We start from the raw sequence: 21,398 nt of genomic DNA, 5'->3' as shown, positions 1-21,398 counted from the left end.
TGCAACTCCCTATAACATGTACAAACCCAATACTGGTTTTTACACTATTGAACTACACTCTTCTGGGCAATGCATAAAAGCTACACAACGGTACATCAGGCATTAAAACAACTCTGCATGACAAGTACTTCAACCATACACATTTCCTGTTGTTTTCAATAGCACCAGTAAAAAGCTTTAGGTTGCACAATACATGCAGGATAGTAAGAGACCATTTTAGGAAGTTAAGAGCACTACGGCCCTCTGTAAGATCACATTAAATCATAAGATCAACAAATAAAACACAGTTTAAAAATATCAAGCAAAATTAACTAACAACTGAATTTTATGAACTGTGTAATCTTTCACCATAGTGCACCGGATATAAAAGCTGTGCCATTTGATGAAGTAATTATTTGATTTTCATTTTTCAATCTACACTTTTGCAAAACTCTGGCTTTAAAAAACTTAAGACACAACACTAGTAAAATAACAACATTTTTATTCAAGTTAAAACTACATAATATATAGATTTCTGATAGCTCTGAAACACGTCTACTTTAAGTCTTACATTTAGAAAGATGGCTACATTCAGACTACAAATGTCTGTCACAAGAGAATGGCTAAGTGCTGTTAGCAGCACTGAGCTAAGGTGACAGACATCTGTGATGCAAAGCAAACAAGTCTCAGGGCATCTCACAGTTGATGGCCACATTTAAAATGAAAATTTAACTAGACAAGAAACAAAATCTGGAGTGACAGCTCTACCACTAGTGGTCCCTTCAAATAAAATGCTGCTGTACGGAACTACAATTTGGCAAAGTGCACATTTAAGCTGTCATAATGCTAAATACTGCATTACAGAATGCAAAAAACTGTGTCCTATCTGTAAAATGGGCACCCATCCATACAGTAACATACAGTGGCATTGCTAAAAAGAACTGCACAAAACAGTTTTCATGAATAAATACTGTGTAAATACACAACATAAAATTATATGCATAAATAAAGGGATTTTAAGTAAGCTGGTGAGTATGAGGACTTCAAGATGAATGCAACAGAATGTGGACTTACCAGCAAGTCTATTCAATGGATTTTCTTTAGAATTCTGGGGCTGGATTTAAGTTCTACACAATCTGAACTGCACACAACAGGTTTTACAGAATTCCAATGCAGAATAGACTAATGAAGGAAACAAGACTTCACTTAACACAGAACACAAAACACTTCATATATAAAACATCACATGTAAAGCTGTTTGCTTATGGTCATGTTTCTGCCTTTTACAGTTTTAAATATTTTAGCATTTATAATTGCACAGTCTCTGTAACACAGTCCTTTTTAAGATGGCCAGTTTCCTTATGAAAAGATTTCATGGTGGCTAGAATGGCAACCATTAATAAAACTGCCTTCACGCTGCACATGACATTTGGAATTACATGGACATATGTTCAGGCAGAACGTAAGAAATATCATCCCATGGGTGACGGTAGAGTCCTTGCTTCAGTCTCTTTTGATCCAGATAGTGTCCTAAAAAGTAAAAAAAAAAAAAAAAAAAAAAAAAAAATTACTAAAACAATAACCTTTCTATTTGGTTTATTAAAACAATACCCTTTGCTATCAAGTTTACATTTTTCCAAATCAAGAGGAACAGGATACAGTTATCTGGAAAACAAACACAACCTGTATATGCCATGCATACACAAAAACAGGCAGCACTGGAGAACACATTTCTTTCTGTGCCCAGAATACCCTTTTCCTAAAGAGGGTCATACAGACAGAACGGAGGGAAAAAAAAATTCCAACCCATACATCTAAATGCTCTAAAGATACCTACAGTTACTGGGTTCAGAAATGCCTTGTCAGTTTTGGCCTGTTACCTCTTTCCAGAAGTAGAGAACATACACTAAAAGTTAAATCAGGCAGCTTTACCTCAAGTCACCGAATATACACAAGAAGCTTGATCAGTCCTTAAAACAAAAAAGGGACCTTCACCCCTGCCAAGAATACACTTGCCCGATACATAACATAGCTAGATGTTAAACCAGAAATGTTAATTTTGTACTTAAACCTCACAATACTGTCTCTCAACATATATTTAAAAATGGACAACTCACTAAATGCTGTCCTAGACGCACAAAAGTACGCATTTTAGCTGTTGTTCCCCTCCAAAAATTAATAAAAGAAAAACTGAAAATGTTTTTAAAGAATCAGTCATACAAATAAAGTGGGTTACATTTCTAATTTAACATTACTTTACCACGTTATGAGCTCTGCAAGCCATGTTTCTGAGGAATGCTCAAACTGTACTATGTTAATACATGCAGTATGCACAACTAAAGAAACACTGCTGTTTCTCTTACTACAACCACAGACGCTTCTATGTAGGAGCTGCAGATTCATGGTGTTAGGTCACCAGGAAACTATCACAGCAACATCCACTCAACAGCAAAGTGGCAGTTCATACTTCAAAAAGTACCAGTTTATTCCATGTTCCATAATCTTAGAGCTACTTAATCTGGACCACTGCCCTGCTGTTGCCTGCACCCTCTCTCTCTACAACCTCATTTGCCTCCGGTTACTATACTCCGTTTTCTCCTTCTTATCTTATCTTTTTATCAGTCTTATCTCAGAACTTAACCACTTCCAGCAAAGTTTTATTCATATCCAGTTCCAAACTCTTATAAAAGACTCATTTCACCACATCATCTACACTTTTTTCCTTCAACTTCTCTAACACACAGAGTGCAGATTTTTAATGTATGTTCTGCACAGATATCAAGCGTTTAATATCACGTTATCGAAAGATGAAAATAGCGAACAACATTTCATTGGCCCCAAAACATCTAAACATGAAAATATCGAACATTCAGAACAGCGAATTTTTTCCCATGGAAAAAAATTTGCTGCTCTGAAACACATACAACACAAGCACATCAAACAAACAGCAACCACACACATACACTTAAATTCCTACATCTAAACACTACACTAAACTAAACATACACTACTATCTACCCACTTACCTTAACCCAAACCCTAACCCTAAGGTCCGTCACTATCACAAACTCACCTAACCTGCGCCTTAACCCTAACTCACCTAACCCGCCCCTAACCCTAAAGACGGTCACTATCGCACACACGCCTAACCCGCGCCCTAACCCGCCCCTAACCCTAACGTACAATCGCACACTTACTGAACCCAACCCGTAACTTTCCACCACAGCGCTAAGAATAGCGAAGCCACAGAAATGGACAACCAAATTCTTTCCCAAGGAAAGAATTCACTGTTCTGCAGCTTCGCTATTCTTAGTATTCGCTGAATAGTGTTCGATATCAGAACATTCAAAGTTTTAATACTTCAATGTTCTGATATAGACCCGATAACAACATATCTCAACTCTCCCTCTACCAATGGAATAGGTTCTTGATGTCTGCTCAGCATCCCCAGTGCCATGTGCTCCAGATATGGAGCTTTACAAATATACTGACTCTCTAATTCCATTTTATATATTGCATGACAGATCTCCCAGATAATGTGTACTACAGTGAAATTCAATGAATCACACCTTGACAAACTAACAATGGTAGCCTTTTCGGAACACTACCTCCAATTAAGGAAACATTCATTTTTTTTGCTCCAAACTTAAGCAACCATCAAGCCTCTACTGAAGAGGCCCAACCAAACCCCATTTTGTTCCTCTTCATGTGGTCAGATTAGCACCCAACAACACTCTGTGGAAGGGTGGTGATCAAACCTCCTGGTGGTCATCATACATGGCAGAAGAGTTCCATTTCCTCTTTTTGGCCCCAATCTTACCTGTGGCAGCTGTTGTGCATGCCCACATACTAGGCAAGAGCATGTTATGCCGCCTTCTGACAGACTACGTGCTTTCTCATATGCATCCTGAAAGGTAAGAACAGCAAAGTTTTTTTTTCAGAGCCAACAGCATTCCTCAGCCCATACACTGCATGCCATGTACCTCTCTTCACAAGATGGCGGCACTGCAGTTGGACAGATTGCCTCAATCCCCCCAGGATGAGTAAGCCTGTGTTAGCCGCTCACACCAAACCTCCTTCACCAGTTTTTCCAGCATCCTGACTGCTAGTCAACCCCAGGTCATCTGTAACAAAGAACTTAACTTTTTATGCTAAACAGCTGACTTTTCCAGCTTGAAAACTACAGGAACCCCTGTGTGTGTGGGTTGTACACACACACGCACAACACTGAAGGCTGCAATCCTGAACTGCATTATCCTGGTAACGTAACACAGAAGACCAAAATGATGAAGACCACAATGTCTAAAAATCTTGAATACTGAATACCCTACCAGTGTAAACCTAGGAAAAAGTGCTAACGTGGGTCTTGCGGAGGTTAGCATTTGGGTTTTCTATATTATGTTACTAAGCTTATGCAGTTCAGGACTGTGGATTTTAACCTTGTGATAGCACACAAACATAGACATTTATTTTATATATATATATATATATATATATGTATGTGTGTGTATGTATATATGCATGCACGCACACACACACACACACACACACACACACACACACACACACACACACACACACACACACAATAACATGACGGCAGAAGCGATCGAACAGTCATTTGATTGCAAAATGTTGGCATCATTTTGTAGGAGGTCCTGCTATAATGGGGCGGGGGGGGGGTAGGAATTTGTTTTTTCTCCCATTGTTGTGCAATTTTGGAGTTGGTAAATATAAGTAGAAGGGTGTGTGTGTGTGGGGGGGCTGCAATGCAGGTTTGCACCTTGCAAAAAAAAAAAGTTTATTCTTTTCACATTGATCTTTTGCGGTTTGACCATTTTTTAAACACATTAAAACATCACTAAAGACATAGGCACCCACACATTAATAAAACAGAAAAAAACATATTAACAACTTCTTCCCAATTTGATCACATTACAAGTTTTCTTTCCTTATAACAACTCACTCAGCCCAATATTGCATACGTCACCTAATTGCCTTCTCTTAAACCTCACTCTTCCTCCTGGACATTACAGTGCACATATTGCTCCCTCAAATTCCATTTTTTAAGTAACTCGCGCCATCGCTTTTCTACAGATCCTTCTTCCAGGTCTTTTATCTTTTACAACATTTAGTTCCTCAAATACAGTTGGGTTTAGATTTTGATTTCCATTTACTAGTAATTAATTTTTTGGCAGCTAACATAATTAAATTTAGTAAGACTATGTTACAGGTAATTTAGATCCTGTGTACCACCTCAAAATAATAATTTCTTTAGTTACTACTATTTACTCCATCATTACTGACACAGTACTATGAAGGGATTTTTTTTTTAAATCTAAGAACTCGGTAGACTCCCAAAAAACGTGTTCCTAGTTGCCTCTTTCCGCCCCATCTCACCTCCATTTTCTATATACTTGAGGAAAATTTTCTGAAGTCTGTTTGGGGTATAAAAAATTTTCAAAGACAAGGCAGGCATGTCCCAAGTATATCGTCGGGCAGTCTGAAAACAAAGATATATCTTTTAGGAAAAAAGTTGATGCACTTAAAATGTACTAAGCTTGATAATGTATATTTAGAGAAGTGTATGAATGTACATATTGTGCCAAAGGGGCTTAGTTTTTTTAAACTTCCTCTAGGCATTGACTACAACAATAATGTTATATTGGAATTCAATCATTTATTTGACACATTTGGATATATGTATATGAAGATGATAATGAAGTATAATGATGAAAAGATAGCAACACTTTTGAACAAGCTAGAGGTTTTAAATGAAGAAATTACTCAAGACAATGAGTTTGAACAGTGGCAAGACTTGTATTACAAACAGTTTCAGACAGCAAGTTATAGGGTTAAAAGTGTATATAATAGAAAGATGCATAAGATAGAAAGGGACACAGAACAGTATAGGATAGGGAGGGTGTACATTTGGCCACAATGCAATAGAGAAGGTATCAATACTTTCAACCAGGAACAAAATATAGGGAGAAGTAAATATCATAGACAGGATGATGATACAAATTTTTAAGGGGGCAGATTTTACCCTGCCCCGAAGAAATTTCAGAAAAGATACTTAACAATAGTAGTAGTTGTCATCCTACAAACTGTAAGGATGGAACTAAGGAAGGGGAGACTACCGAGAAACTAGAACTGGATATAGGTGTTGAAACCAGCAATAGTGGTAGACCTAGGATTTATAATTTTAACAGATTCAAGGTATATAACTACACTAATGTTGAAATCCCACAAGATTTTTTCACCCTTTTCAGTAAAGGAATGAAATACATTCCTACTGTTAGCTTTAACTTATTCGACACTATCAAAGAGATTAAATTATATTGTCGTAGATTGAATCTGGCACTATTTTTCTAAGATCACAATGAAGGGTCTAAGGTAAATGAGGGGAGACTAGCAAAGAAAAGTTCTTACATCCCACCACAAAATCCACAAGTAGCTGTATGCGAACAAGTGGTGTGTAAAGAAGTATATGCAACATACAAAAATATTAAGAAGCAGGTTGATTTCTATGGTAAGTCCAGTGATAACCTAACGAAGGATGAAAGAAAAACGTTAGATGATATCATCTCCAATAAAGAGATTTGGATTATGAAACCTGATAAGGGGGGTGGGATCATACTATTCGATAAGGTCGAATATCATAGTATGATCCATGAACTATTGTTTAATTCAGGTAATTATGAGGAAGTTTCCCTCAATCAGATCAACATTGGATACAAGCGTATAGATCTAGCTATTAAGAATACCTCTTAGACAACAGAATCACCGAGGAGCTTTATAATTTTATAAGGAATGAGTATCCAATGACGGCCCACATAGTGGGTATTCCAAAAATCCACAAAAGTTTGGAAAACCCCCCATTGAGACCGATAATATCTGGATCAAAATCCAAAACATTTAATATGGGGGTCACAATAGATCATTGGACCAAACATGTATATGAAAATGTCCCTCATTTAATTAAGGACTCCTGGGATTTTCTTAGTAAATTAACCCCAAAAGTGTGGGATGAGGACATCACATTTATTACAGTCGATGTAAAAGACCTTTTTTCCTGTATACCCACGAACATAGGGTTGGAATATTTTTGTAACAGCATGAGGAAGTTCTCTGGCTTAACTTAGGAGAAAATTAATCTCATCATGGACATGATGGGGCTCATACTGGACCACAACTACATAGAATTTCAGGGTGAAATGTTCAGACAAACTAAAGGTGTAGCTATGGGTGCATCCTGCGCACCCATATTTGCAAATTTAGTGATGTTAGAATGGGAGGATCAGTATATATTTCCTAGTGAATATTATAAGTATATGTCGTTATACACATGTTTTTTGGACGACCTATTTATTATATGGAAAATTATTATTATACTTGCCAGACATTGGGAGTTGGTGGTAGCCTTGGAATGTGAAGAGATTTTAGGTAAAGCCCCCAAACACGTCTACAAAACAGCATCGAACGTGAAAAATTTATTGGAGAGGGCAGGTGGTAATAGAGACAAAGTCAATAGGTCAAATCACAGAGGTACCACCAAATGTGGGAAGTGCAACCAATGTAGGTACATTAACCCGGATAAAGCTTTTAGATTGGAAGATATAAATGGTACCTATATTAATAGTCTTACGGGTAATTGTGACACCAAAGGTGTTGTATATGTGGCCCTGTGCAAACGATGCAATGCCCATTACATAGGTAAGACGGAAAGACAGTTGAAGAAGCGGATGTACGAACATCATTACAAGATTTCAAAATGTGATACAAAAAATGCCTTATATAGACACATTTTGGAGAAAGGCAGTGATCATAGTTTTCATTTCAGTATAATTGATCAGGTCCAAGTTTCCCCTTTTGGGGGTAATTGGAAAATGGAATTAGCACTTACAGAAAGTAGATGGCAGATATTAACTGATTCGACCCGGAAACCGGGCCTGAATGATTTCATTAGCATTAAACCTTTTTTAGTGCTTCAATGAATCATGTCTGCCTACTTCTAGTTTTTATAAGAAGTTCAGTTATATTGTAGTATGGTTGATGTTTTTATTTTTGAATTCATTTATCTTTTTTGAATTCACATATTGTCATCATTTTAGTACTGCATGAATAGCTTTTTCTATATGGCTTGTACATATATACATGTTTTATATACAATTGTATGACATTTTTTACTATTGTATGACATTCTTTGTTATTGTATGACTTTTTATTCATATAGTATGATCATGTAGGTTTTTTGTAGATAGTAGATACTTTTATATATGTTTGTGTTAGGATTTTATTCAGCACACAGTATTGACAACATACCAGAGGATATGCCTTCAAGTTTTTTGGCGGGTTTTCTAACAATTATTACATTATTCAATTAAGATGGGTATAAAGTGATATCAAGGTGTGTTATGCTTTGTTCTGAGGAAGACTGTGTATTACAGTTGAAAGCGCTTAACCTGGAATTACACCTGCATCTTTATTCTGTGTGGAGTTTTATTCTGGAATTGTACCTGCATTTATATTCTGTGTGGTGTCATTAAATTTACTTTTGTATCCTTGGGTACGAGCAGTGTCCACTGTGCATCTATCCGAAGTGAGTTACCTAGTTGTTGCTTCATTTTACGGCTATTTATTATATGGAAAGGGAAAATACAGGTTATCCCAGACTTTATTAAGTACATTAACAGCACTACGGATTTTCTGTGCTTCACCCATACAGTTGAAAAGAAAGGTATAGCGTACCTGGATACATATATCAGTAATAGTGGGGACGGTTTTGTTTCAAAACTATACAGAAAACCAACTTTCTCCAATGATTATATTCAGTTTGGGAGTTGCCACCCACCACATATATTTAAGAATGTAGTTAAAGGGCAATGTGTCAGAGCTGCCCGCACGTCATCAACCAGAGAACTCATGATTCAAGAACTAGATTATATATACAAGTTGTTCAACGAAAGAGGTTACCCCACAGTTATGCTTACAGATGTGGTGGAATATGTCAAATTACAATGGGGGACTAAGTTCTGTCCATTATTAGGAAAAGAAGGCACTCATACGAAGATGAATCAACCTTTCGATAGACGAGTTTGCGTTATCATGTACAACACACATACAAATATAGTCAAGGAGATTTACGTAGACACTGGACACTATTTTCAAATATGGACGGTATAGGACCAATAGTATGGAGTACACCTAGTATAGTATTCAAAACAGGGAACAACATCAAGAAAGTAATAGAAAGAAGTGATAATAGGAACAATAAGGAACAACATACAAAGATGGGGACAAAAAGATGTGGAACTTGTGGACAGTGTCAATATGTCAATGAAGAAAAAAGTGTCAAATTAGACAATATCATGAAAAGTACATGTAAATTTAGATCAGGAAACTGCAATAGTCAGGGGGTCGTCTATTTAGCCACATGTACACAGTGCACAGCATACTATATAGGGAAAACAGAGAGAAAGTTAAAAACCCGGATATATGAACATGTATATAAAATGAGGAAAGGAGATGACAAGAACGCACTCAGTAAACATGTAAAAGAAAAAGGTAAAGATCACAAGTTCAAGTTTGCAATATTAGAGCAAGTAGACAGATCTATTGGTAGTGGTAATTGGAAGGCACGTTTAGGATCTATGGAAAGCAAGTGGCAGATATGTTATGATGCCACAACGTATCCAGGACTTAACGAATATATTAGTTTGAAAACTTTTCTTATTCTGGGGTCCTCCTAATCAAATCAATGTTTATACATAAATCTATACATATTTATTTATTTATCTATTTATCAAAATTAATCTAATACAATATAATTAATTTTGTGATATATATAGTATAAGTTTACAATAACGGGTTCTGTACTTTTCCCATTTCCTTGAGTTTTAAGTGGAAAGGGGATTAGCTTTCAGTATGTAGTAGGTTATTCTTATTTATACAGTCATTCTCTAAATAAATATGACTTTTAATAATAGAGCATTTAAATTGATTAACTGTTTAGTATTACACTGAAATTATACAATGAAATTACATATACTTTTTACACTTGTTTATTTGTATTCAAATTTTATTAGAATTTATTACATTTTATTAGAATTTATTAGATTTTATATACACACATTTAAATTGATAAGGATTTTTATATAGTATTTTAGGTATACATTTTATTGTAATATTTTATATGCTAATGTGTATGTCATTTTATTACTTACAGTGGTATTTTAAACATATAGGTTATGTATTAGGGCTTATCAACAGAATGAATTAGTTAATTGGTGAATTTTTTGGCGCCAAATGATGGTATAAAATGTAGTCAATTATGATAATTAATGGTTCTGAGGAAGTCTGGCTAGGACAGATGAAAGCGCTTAACCTACGTTTGCTGAAAATACCAGTATCAGTGTTCTGTGTATTATCATCGTATGTGCATTGTAGATTAAACATTGGTTACTACAGAGTTAGCCTTTGTGGATTATTCTTGCTACTCTAAATTGCAGTTCTGTTCGAGCCTGAAGGTACGGTGTTCGGCTATTTCACTTCGTGGGGTATAAAATATGTATGAAAGCACTTCTAAGCAAAAAAAAAACAAACTTACTGTTGCATACTTGGGAGCCATATGAATGTTCTCCCACTGCTTTTTTGTAAACAGCTTTACCACTCTCTCTTCCCAATCTTTTCTAACCAACTCTAACTGATTATAAAAGGTTATCATGCAATATTTTATATGCCCTACTAATTATCTCCTTTTTAACAGCTTCTGCTCTTGATCTGACTAAACTCTTCCAGAGCACGTCTTTCATTTAGAGGTGCCCTACCCCTTTATTTATACATATATCCGGTTATCAATCCCGGATAGGGAAAGCAGCCTCTTACCTACAATCCAAACTTCATGGCTTCACCTCCACTCTTTTCCCCTTACATTTCTAGTTATTTGCTCCCAATACCTTGGTTCTTTTGCTAGTTTTCTCCAGTAAATTCCAGCCACGTCTTGCTTATTTTCTGTGCCCCTACTTGTAGTCATTCCCTATTGGTAAAATGTCCTTTCTCCATTCTTGCATTGGCTTAGTTCTTACAATACTTTCTATAACTTTATGAATATATATTATGTACGGTTATTATTCTCCTTAAGGATGTACATTCAAAATCCCATTCTGTCCTATTTTCCTCAATTCCCTCCCCTTGCTTCAGCATCATTCCTTTCTACTCTGAATTATAACCTTCTGCTTGTGTTATGTACCTGAGCCTTAACTGTGAAGCTCTAAAATATTCCTTTAAATCACGTAATCCTAAACCACCTTGTTCTGTTTGGGGGATCAACTTATCCCATTCAGTTTTCTCCCTCTTTTCCTCCCAGATAAATTCTTCCAACTCATTTTCTACAACCTTTTCTCTAGATGACAAAAATATGTCTGACCTGTACATAAAACTAAAGGTACTAAACATTTTCACTGCATGTATATTACTATCCATATCCATCAAAAAACAGCTTCCACTTTCTCAGGTGTTGTCCCTTTCTACATATCCTTAGCTGCCATAACAGAAGTCTTTTTTGAAGCATTCTCCTTAAAAGCCTTTTTAATTCACACTCCTAAATACTTTATTTCCCCATAAATATGGGTATTGCAGTACCAAGTCATGCATGGGTGCATAATTTACAGCTATAGCCTTTGTTTAATCACTTCAAACTGTCTCAAAATGTGCCCCAACACTGAAACGTCCTCTTCTGGATTTATCAAGTACAAAATAATATATTATAATACGATATACAATATCTACAAATAAACAAATTTTTACTGATCATAACAATTATATCCTTGAATTTTGAGTTACCTTAACTTCTTTGCCAGTGCTATAAAGCAAGCAGCAGAAGGGAAAGAGGCCATCCCTGCCTGGTTCCTCCATTTAAACACAAGTTATTGGAGAGGAACCCTCCCAATTTAAATCTTGCCTCCAATCCTTCATATATTTGCCTAATTAACATTATTACTTTATCAGGGAATACAAATGCTTCACACCTGCCCTACTCATAAAATCTAGCTTACTCTATCAAATGCTTTCTCTGCATCAAGACCCACTAACAGCAGTATTATCTTATATTCTGCTTCTCTCTCTGGATCATTACTATTCTACTAATGCTGTCACATGTTTGCCTTACCTCCACAGTGATTCATGTCTATCAATTTTCGCAATACTTTTGCCATTCCTTTAGTTAGTACAAACACTTTGTAATCATGTGGGTCTATATGAGGTGAGTTTGGATGGGTCTTTACTTTCTTTCTTACAAGATGCTGACACTTCATCTCCTTTTAAAACACTGTTAAACAAAAATTTCCAAATCTTTATTATTTTCTTCCCTCCTAGCTTCCACAGGAATACCATCCGTTCCTGGAGACTTCCCTGCAGGCTGATTATACATCATAGTTTTATCTCATCTCCTATTTCAACTATTATTGCTCTATCTTTCTCTAATCTCTGTATAATTAGGTCTTCCATAAATATTCCCATATGTGCTCTTTCTTGGCTTCCACATTTTTCTGTTTTATACAATTTTTTCACAAAATTTTCAAAATGTATCCAATTCTTTTATAGGATCTCTAGTTATTTTTCTTGTCATTGGCTCCCTAAGTTGGGTGACAAATGTTTCTACATTCTGTTGCCTAAGTCACTGTGCCAACGTTTTTTGTGTTCCTCTGGAGTTGTTACAAAATAGCTGCTTAATGGCAATCTTTCTTAACTCATCCATCTTATCCAAATACTGCCTTATTTTCTCTTTTGCAGCCTGCAATTGCACCTCTTGTTCTTTGATATTCCCCTTATTCTGTAATACTTTAACCTCAGTCAGCCCTTCTAAATAATCCCTATTACTTAAGTATATCTCTCTTTTATTTCTGCCCAATTTTTAAACTCAGTTTTCATTTTATCCCACTCATTAACTATTCCTTATGAAGAAATTTCTATCTTCTATAATACATCTTGAATAATTTCCAGTACCATTCCTTAAATGGCTGTTTTTAAACAGGAATATGGAAAAGCACCAGCATCTCATTTTTGGTTCACTGACTTACATTTTTATCACTGCATGATCGTAAATAGCTACTGGGCATGTGTTGAAGCTTTCTATTAAATGTCCATGTTCCTGTGAAATATTGTTATCCTGTCTAGCACAGTGATTTTACCTTGGGGAACAATATGTAAATTCTGTCCAAGTTTCTACAACCAAATTCAAATTTTCCATACAAAATAGTTTCATAAATTCCTTCAGAAATCCACCCTCTTTTATTATATTTTCCCTTCTAGGTCCCCCTGTCAGCAAATCAAGTTCCTGTCCTCACCTGTAAGTAATACTCCCTGTTGAAAGCTGATTTCTTCTCCCCAAAATATCTTAATTACAGCAGCAGCAGTTTTTAGTGGAAACTAACTGCATGCTTAGCATAATTCCCCTCCTGTGCCAAAAGACCCTTGCTACTACATACATACCATTGTCTTTTTCCCCTCATCACTATTAGAGCCCCTCTACCAATCAGTGTTACTACTCCACTTTCTTTGACCCTGATATTTTACTGAATATCCATCATGAAATGCTTTCTTTGTCAAATTCACATGCAAATTTCTTTCCAACTGCGTCTCGTGCAGCATTTCTATTTGTGCCATGCATTTCTTAATATAATTCAATACTCTTTCCTTTTTGTCTATACATTTAAGGCCATTCACAGCCCAAGATACTACTGACAGAGTTACTATTGTTCCCATTTATTATACATAATTTTCTGAATGTTATTTCCAACTTTTGTCTTGCACAACACACTGTTTGGCAGGCCGATCTTTTATACAGTTGTTTCTGGTCATCTCCAGCTGAACCTGTGTCACATTTCTCAAGAAGTTTTGCTTTAAAGAAAACCCTCAAACAAAAAACTGAATACATTTTTAAAGCAACCCCATCCCTATTAAATTTGAAAAAACTCAAAAGATGTACATTTTAACAAATGAAGTTTAACCCTCCAAATGAGAACTGTGCCAAAGTGACAGCTGCATCTACAGGCATAACCTAACCTAAAAAAAGAAGTTATGTACCTACCATAACGTTTCCATGTTTGTTGTCCTTCATCTCGCCTTCCTTCTTGCTGGTTGGATTCGGAGCCAATCCTTGGCTCGGACTCAGCCGTTTTACTATAGAGCGAGAGCTTATACTGGCTCGAGGCTAACCTCCATCCCAACATGCCTAGCGGTAGCTACCCAGATCTTGTTTGTGATAGCCCAGACTAGACCATAAAAGCAAAATGCAAATTTCTACCTAGCTCTTACACAAAAGGAAAACTTGTGTATACAGGGACAATCCACATGTAAAGTTAAGGAGGAAAAAGGAACAAAGCCTAGTCAACTAACCTGGTGTGTCAACATGAAACTCAGCCAGTGTAACCAATAAAGGAATTCCTCTTGATCCTCCAGGAAGGGGGAAGGCAGGGGGGACACAAGAAGGAAGGCGAGATGGAGGACAACAAACATGGAACGTTATGGTATGTACATAACTTCTTTATGTTATGTTGTCTCCATCTCGCCTTTGTTCTTGCTGGTTGGGACCATGCCCCCAGTACCTAGTTCTTGGGTGTCTCACTGGAATAAACTCTTCAGGACTGTGGAAGCAAAGGATGCCCTGTTCCGGGAGACCACATCCACTTTGTAATGAGTGATAAAGGTATGTGGATTTGCCCACGTTGCTGCTGCACAGACTGAATCTAAAGGTAATTTGGCTTGGAAGGCAACAGAGGTAGCCAAGGTCCTGGTTGAATGTCCTCTGGCCTTCACTGGAAGCTTCTTGTTACGCAAGTCATAAGTATAGATAATTGTATCTGACAGCCACTTTGATAAGGTCACTTTTGAAACTGGAGAACCTTGTTTATTGTCAGCAAAGGATACAAACAATTGATCTGATTTTCTAAAGTCCTTGGTCCTGTGTAAATAAAAGCATAATTGTCTATGAACATCCAATTGGTGTAGTCTATACTCTGCCTTGTTGCCATAATTTGGGAAGAATACAGGAAGCTCGATGGACTGATTTAAATTATACTCTGAACACACCTTTGGCAGGATGGAGGGACTGGTTCTGACAAGAAACTCTATCTTTGTGGAAGATGAGATATGGAGGGCGAATAGATAAGGCGTGTAATTCAGAAACCCGTCTAGCTGAGGTGATGGTAATCAAGAAAAGGGTTTTCCATAACAGAAATTCCAGGGGACAAGATGCTGCTGGTTCAAAGGGTGGAAGAACCAGAGAGGCTAAAACAAAGTTTAGGTCCTGTGGGAGGGGTTCTCGTACCAGGGGCCATAAAAGGGTTGTACCTCATAAGAATGCTTTGCACAGCTTATGGGACATGATGTTAGAGCCCAACTCTCTCACATGAAAATTGGAGATGACAGCCAGTTGGACTCTAATGGTAGCTTCCCCTCGTTCAAACGTTTCGGCCAGGAAATCAAGAATCTTGGGAACAGGAGCAGTGAATGATCAATATCATTATTCTTTGCCCAATAAGAAAACTGCTTTCATTTGCTAGTGTAAATCTTTCTGGTAGTGGGCTTATGAGAGGACACCAGGATGTGCTGTACTGCCGGGGAAATGTTGGAAGCCTGGCTAAGACTGGAAGTGGAGAAACCAAGCAGTCAGCTTGAGAGTTTTGAGGGAGGGATGGAGCACGCCCGACTGATGCATCAGGTCATCTGGAACTAGGTCCAGTATCCAAGGCTTCACTTGTAGATGATGGCGGAGAAACTGGAACCACATCTGACAAGGCCAGCAAGGAGCAATGAGGATGAGTTTGCAACCCAGCGACTTTGCTTTCTGAAGTACCTTTCAGATCAGAGGAAAGGCATAAAGTAGTCTCGGAGGCCAAACGTGAACAAGTACATCCCTGGATGACTGTCCCAGTGGAGGGACTAAGGTGAAGTGGCTGCTGCATTTGTTGTTGAAAGGAATGGCAAAAAGATCGCAGCATGGCTGGCCCCATTTGCGAAAAATTGAGTCCGCAAATTCTTGTTTCAGGGACCACTCGTGAGGCATGAGGATAGCCCTGCTGAGCCTGTCCGCTCTCACGTTGGATTTCCCAGGCATGTGTGTCGCAATCAGAAAACATTGGGAAGATATCGCCCATTGCCATACTCGAAGGGGATCCCAACACAAGGGGTAAGATTGGTCCCGCCCTGTTTGTTGAAGTACCATACCACTGACCTATTGTTTATCTGAATTGCAATAGTTCCAGTAGGTAGAGAGTCTTGAAGTGCTTGCAACACCAGAAGCACCGCTCTCACCTCTAGAACATTGATGTGCAAGTGGTACTTGTGTGGTTGCCACATTCCTTGGACAGTCTGTCCCAGATAATGCCCCCCCCCCATATCTGGGAGGCATCCGTGGTCATTGTGGCTACTGGATGGGGGTCTAGAAAGGGTCACCTGGGGGGAGACAAGCCACCATACTAAGTCCTTTCTGCAGGATTCTGTGATCGAGATCATGTGTGACATTGGTAAATCCTGGAACGACCACTGAGTGAAAAGAAGCCACTGCAGAATTCTCATGTGGAAGCGAGCCATAGGGACTAAAGTAATTGCTGCAGCCTTTGAGCCCAAGACCTTCAATAACCTCTCTTGCCTGAACCCTTGTCTTTTTCAAGAGGAATGAAACTGGCTGACTAATGGTTGATACCCTGTCTTGAGGGAGCTTTGCTATCATGGCTCTTGTATCTAGGTCTGCCCCTATGAAGGTAACAGACTGACAAGACAACAAGGCAGACTTTTCGTAGTTTACGATGATACCTAGCTGGGAACAGGTTTGAATTGTGCAGTCCCGTGCTTTGATCAGTTGATGCTCGGTGTTAGCAGTGAGGAAGGAGCCAATCGTCTAGATATGGAAACACCTGGAATCCTAGACGTCTCAGATGAGCAGTGACCACTGCCATACATTTGGTGAACACCCTGGGGGCTGTGGTGAGACCAAAGGGCAGAAATCTGAACTGATAATGACTGGCTCCCACACGGAAGCGTACAAATCTCCTGGATTGCCTACTTTTATGTGGCAGTATGCATCCTGGAGATTGATGGAGCAGATCCAATCGTTCTGACTCAAAAAGGGAAGAATGGACTGCAGTGTTATCATCCAGAACTTCGTTTTTTTATTGATTTGTTTAGCTTGCTGAAATACAAGATGGGTCTACAGTCCCCAGTCTTTTTCGGAACTAACAAGAACCTTGAGTAAGCTCCAGATTCAATTTGGTCTGCGGGGACTTCCTGGATGGCTCTTTTTTCTAGCAATCTTTGTACTTCTAGGACTGCTTGATCCCAAAGACTGGGTGGAACATCTGGGATTGAACGTTTTGTTCTTAAGGGGGTAACTGGGAAAAGGGAATTCTGTAACCCCTGGATATTATTGACAGTACCCATGCATCTTTCGTAATTGTTTGCCAGGCTGTTGGGTACAATGATAGTCTTCCCCCAACTGCCTCCAGAGGCAGACAGTCGGGCCTCCTTTCAGGCGTGCTAGAAGGGCCTAGCAAAGAACATATCTCCGCCGCCCTGCTGTTGCGGACCCCCCCTGCCATGAGGCCAGCGTCTTCCATTATTGTTTCCCCCTTTGCTCCTGGGGGAAAATTCTCCATGTGTGTCAGGCGAATCTCCCTGGGATTTTCAAAACCACATTTCCTCACTCTTCTGACCTTTAGGGTAGGGTCTAGATGGAGTGGAAAAACGGACTCCTACAACACAGACAGTCTTGCCATCCTTTTCATACCTGGTGAGAGTCTTTTTTTACCTGAGGCCCAAACAAGGACAAGCAATCAAAAGGGGTATTGGTAAAGGAGGACTTGAAAGGTTCCATAAATTGACAAAGGCGCATCTAGGCGCGTCTCTGCAAAGCAACTCTGGTACCTGCTGCCCTACTCGCTCCATCTGCCACATAAGAAATGAGCCTCATGGAGGAGTTAACCACGGACGTCAAGTTTGCAAGCTGGGAAGCTGCCCTGTTCACAACTTCCTCAGATGTAGGATCCTGCAGGGCATCTCTCAACTCCTTTAATAGATCTCCCTAAAGTCACGTGAAGTGTGACAAATAATTCAGTGACCTAAGAGTAAAGGTCACTGAAGAGAACATATGCTTCCCATATCTGTCCATCATACGGAACTCCTTGTTCGGCGGATGGACAGATGAAGCTTCCACAAGTTCCTTCTTAGTGGCTGCTGCCACCACCATAGCATCAACAGGAACCCCTTTGGAAAGGGAGGACTTGTCTTCGGGTGCAGTTATAAATTTATTTGGTCTCCGTGGAACCGGTTCCATGGTCTCTGGAGAGCTCCATGCCTTCTGACTCACTAAAGACAAAAGTGGATCAAAAGGCGGAGACAACCAAGAGGTGGAGGGTCGGGCATCAAATGTGGCCAGGTAGACAGACTCGTCCTCAGAAGGGGCTAGGTACCTCCAGCCACCCCTCTAAGGAATTCCAAGATGTCCGAAAAGGAGACATCATCAGAGGGGGACCATGGGGAACCTTCCGATTCATCCAAGTCTGTGTCTGAAGTGATGGACTCAGGGGAATCCAAATTTATTTATTTGTTATTTATTTATTTACGTTTGTTTACCGGGAAAGTCTGACTGAGTACAAATTCGACAGTCTTGAGGACCACAAAAGTTGTCAAATAATATTATACTTGAAATGATATTCAACCTAATAACCGATTTTCATCTTAATAAATTGATAACATTGCAACGTGTTAGTTGCCAGCATTATCTTTACATCTTAATTCCTATCATGGAATTTTATCTTCAATTCAGTTTTATAGTGATAGAAGGGATATTCTATCTAAATCTGGGAAAAGGGGAGAAAGGTTGAAGGTGGGGTTTAATAGATGGGGTTAAGACAAGGACAAAGCCAGTGAGAATTTAGGTGAGATTTAAGTGCAGTCTTGAAAAGACTGCAGGAAGGAAGGGTAGTTATGTAGTGGGAAGGTTGTTCCAGAGCTTGGATATAGCGTAGGAAAATAGTGCTTCACCTGCTGAGTTTTTGGTTTTGTGACCTGGAGTAGATATTTGTTGCAGGAGCGATGCTTCCTCTTACATTTTTTCTTCCGAGGGACCTCCTCCGAATGCTTGAGGGAGGTTTTGGAAGAAGTGGGGTTGCCCAATCAGGCATCCTGGGGCATAGGTTCTCTATGTTTGGAGCAAGGAGGAGGGTCAAGGGCAGGCACAGGCACCGAGGGAGAAGGAGCCGATGGAGCCAAGAGTGGAGCAGTCTCAGGAGACAGCATGCTCATCATCACCTCGAAGGCGCCACGGTCCCAACCAGAAGGAGCCTCCGGCTCCGAAGAGCCCGGAGATCTCTGGCAAACAGAGCAACGGCTCCAAGGCTGATGTGGGAGCCGAGCTCACCTGCGCCGAAGCTCCGAGAGGGAGAGCAGGGTCAGACAAGTGTCTGATGCCACTTCCCCCCTCAGAGCTGACGAGAGAGCTTTGGCGCCCAAATCCCCCGATGAACTGAGACATTGAGGAGATCAGAGCAGGAGTCGGAACTGATAAAAGAGAAGTAGCTGGAGCCGACGGTTCCACCACCACGACATCCATGCACTCCGGCTCCAAGCTCAAGCAAGTCGAAAAAGGAACCAATAGAGAAGCTGGATAGGCTGAAGGATCCAATTCCTTATGGGCTGCTATCAATAGCAATTTGGCAAGTGCCTGTGACTTGAGGAGCCTATTTACCACTCTCTCCACATCATGATCTGAAAGCGTGGAGGACAGAGAGGAGAAGAGGACTGGTGACTGCCTGCCCCAGACTGCAACAAAGGAGACTGTGGAACAGAGCGCACCTGCTCCAAAGAGAGAGACCTGGTTCTTTTATGGGCCCAGACTGGCTCCGAAAATACTGATGGAGCCACCGGAGACATAGCTTTGTCGGAGTTAACAGTGGGAACCGACAGAGCTGAAGACTTCACAGTAGATTTAGATTGTTCTGAAATCGGAACCGATGACGATGGTTTAGGGGATTTTTCAGACTATTCAGCTGGCTGAGGAAATAGAGACAAAGGATCCTGAGGGTTCTTAAGAAGGCCACGCAAAATCTCTCCTGCAGGACTCTGGAACTGAAAGCGTGACAGACAGAGCATGAGTCCTAAAGGTGAAGAGCCCCTAAACAGTAAAAACAACTCATGTGCCCGTCCATAAGGGACATTTTTGGCAACAAGAGTCACACTTCTTAAAGCCAGAGGGCTTCGACTCTTTAGACATGCTGGGTACCAGAAAACACAAACAGCAAAAAACAAGACTGTAACAGTTAGCAAAAACAGAACTACACTACCACAAACAAGCATACTTTTTTTTTTTTGGAAAAAGGAGAAGGGGAAAGCCTCTAAGTAAAACGGCAACTCCCCCAATAAGGGAGCCTCTAACTTAAATGGCTACTCCAACAGAAAGAGGGAAAGAAGAGAAGAACCCTGTAAATTAAACGGGCTCAAGGGGAAAGCAAGGCCTAAGAAAACGATGGACAAGAAAAAACAAGAAGAAACAGCTGAGGTAGGTCAGGAGGTTGTTTTGTTTAAATAAGGACTAAAACAGACACTACAAAGGTAATTAACTGCTAATAACCCTAAAAAAGGAAGATAGCAATATATAAAAAAACTAAGTACTTAGCCACATCCAGCAGTTGCAATTGCGACACTGCAAGCAGCAAACGTGATCTGGGTAGCTACCAGTAGGCATGTAGGGATAGGAGTTAGCCTCCAGCCAGTATAAGCTCTCGAGTAGGAGCAGAGGATTGGCTCCAAACCCAACCAGCAAGAACGAAGGCGAGATGGGGACAACATAACATTTAAGGTGACCCATGCTAAAGTGCATCTTACAGCCAGTGTTCCCATTTAGCCAGAATCCTGTTAGTTTTCTTATCACTGTTCCTCTCCCAGATGAATGTCTTCATAATACATTAACTTTTAGCCCTAAAAAATACTGGATACATTTAAATTAAAAATATATATATAAAATATACTATTAAATATATTAAAGTATTAAGGCTGCCAGGTAGGCAACCATCTCTTGTTCACTTCCCATATTTCAAACTATTTTTCAGTGGACTGTTTGTCAATGTACCTTTAAGATTTGCATTTCCCTCAACAAAGAGTGCTCTGAACTCTCAATATTATTTGCCTGGAGACACCTGTAGACAGCCTGTCTCCATGTAAAAGTAGTCGGCAGTGGAAAAAAGTTAACAGCAGATGCATGAAGGAATCTTTGTACATTTTACTAAGAACAGAAAGTACATAATTCCCATGGCTAGCTGTCTTCAACTGGAGACTTCTGATCTCACTCAGAGCATTTGCTAATGGAAAAAAAATTTGCAGATGCATGAAGCTTATTTCTCATGACTTTCATTGTTTTGTCTTAT

At 39.3% G+C, this 21,398-nt stretch overlaps 1 protein-coding gene across 1 annotated transcript in view; it reads right to left on the bottom strand.

Annotated features, from left to right (window-relative positions):
• Positions 1-464: 464 nt before the first annotated feature.
• The window catches only part of ACLY (ATP citrate lyase), a gene marked incomplete at its 5' end in the record, with an annotated part of 1,378,630 nt that continues 1,357,696 nt past the window's right edge, over positions 465-21,398 (bottom strand). The window contains 1 exon segment of the mRNA XM_044054761.1: positions 465-1,509. Within this exon segment, the coding sequence (XP_043910696.1) occupies positions 1,415-1,509 (95 nt within the window). The 3' untranslated portion in view covers positions 465-1,414.

Source organism: Protopterus annectens, chromosome 13.part0 (genome assembly GCF_019279795.1).
Source record: "Protopterus annectens isolate FY-2018-M chromosome 13.part0, PAN1.0, whole genome shotgun sequence".
Classification (NCBI taxonomy): domain Eukaryota; kingdom Metazoa; phylum Chordata; order Ceratodontiformes; family Protopteridae; genus Protopterus; species Protopterus annectens.
The sequence above is the reverse complement of the archived record's forward strand: the minus strand, read 5'-3'. Positions and strand labels throughout refer to the sequence as shown.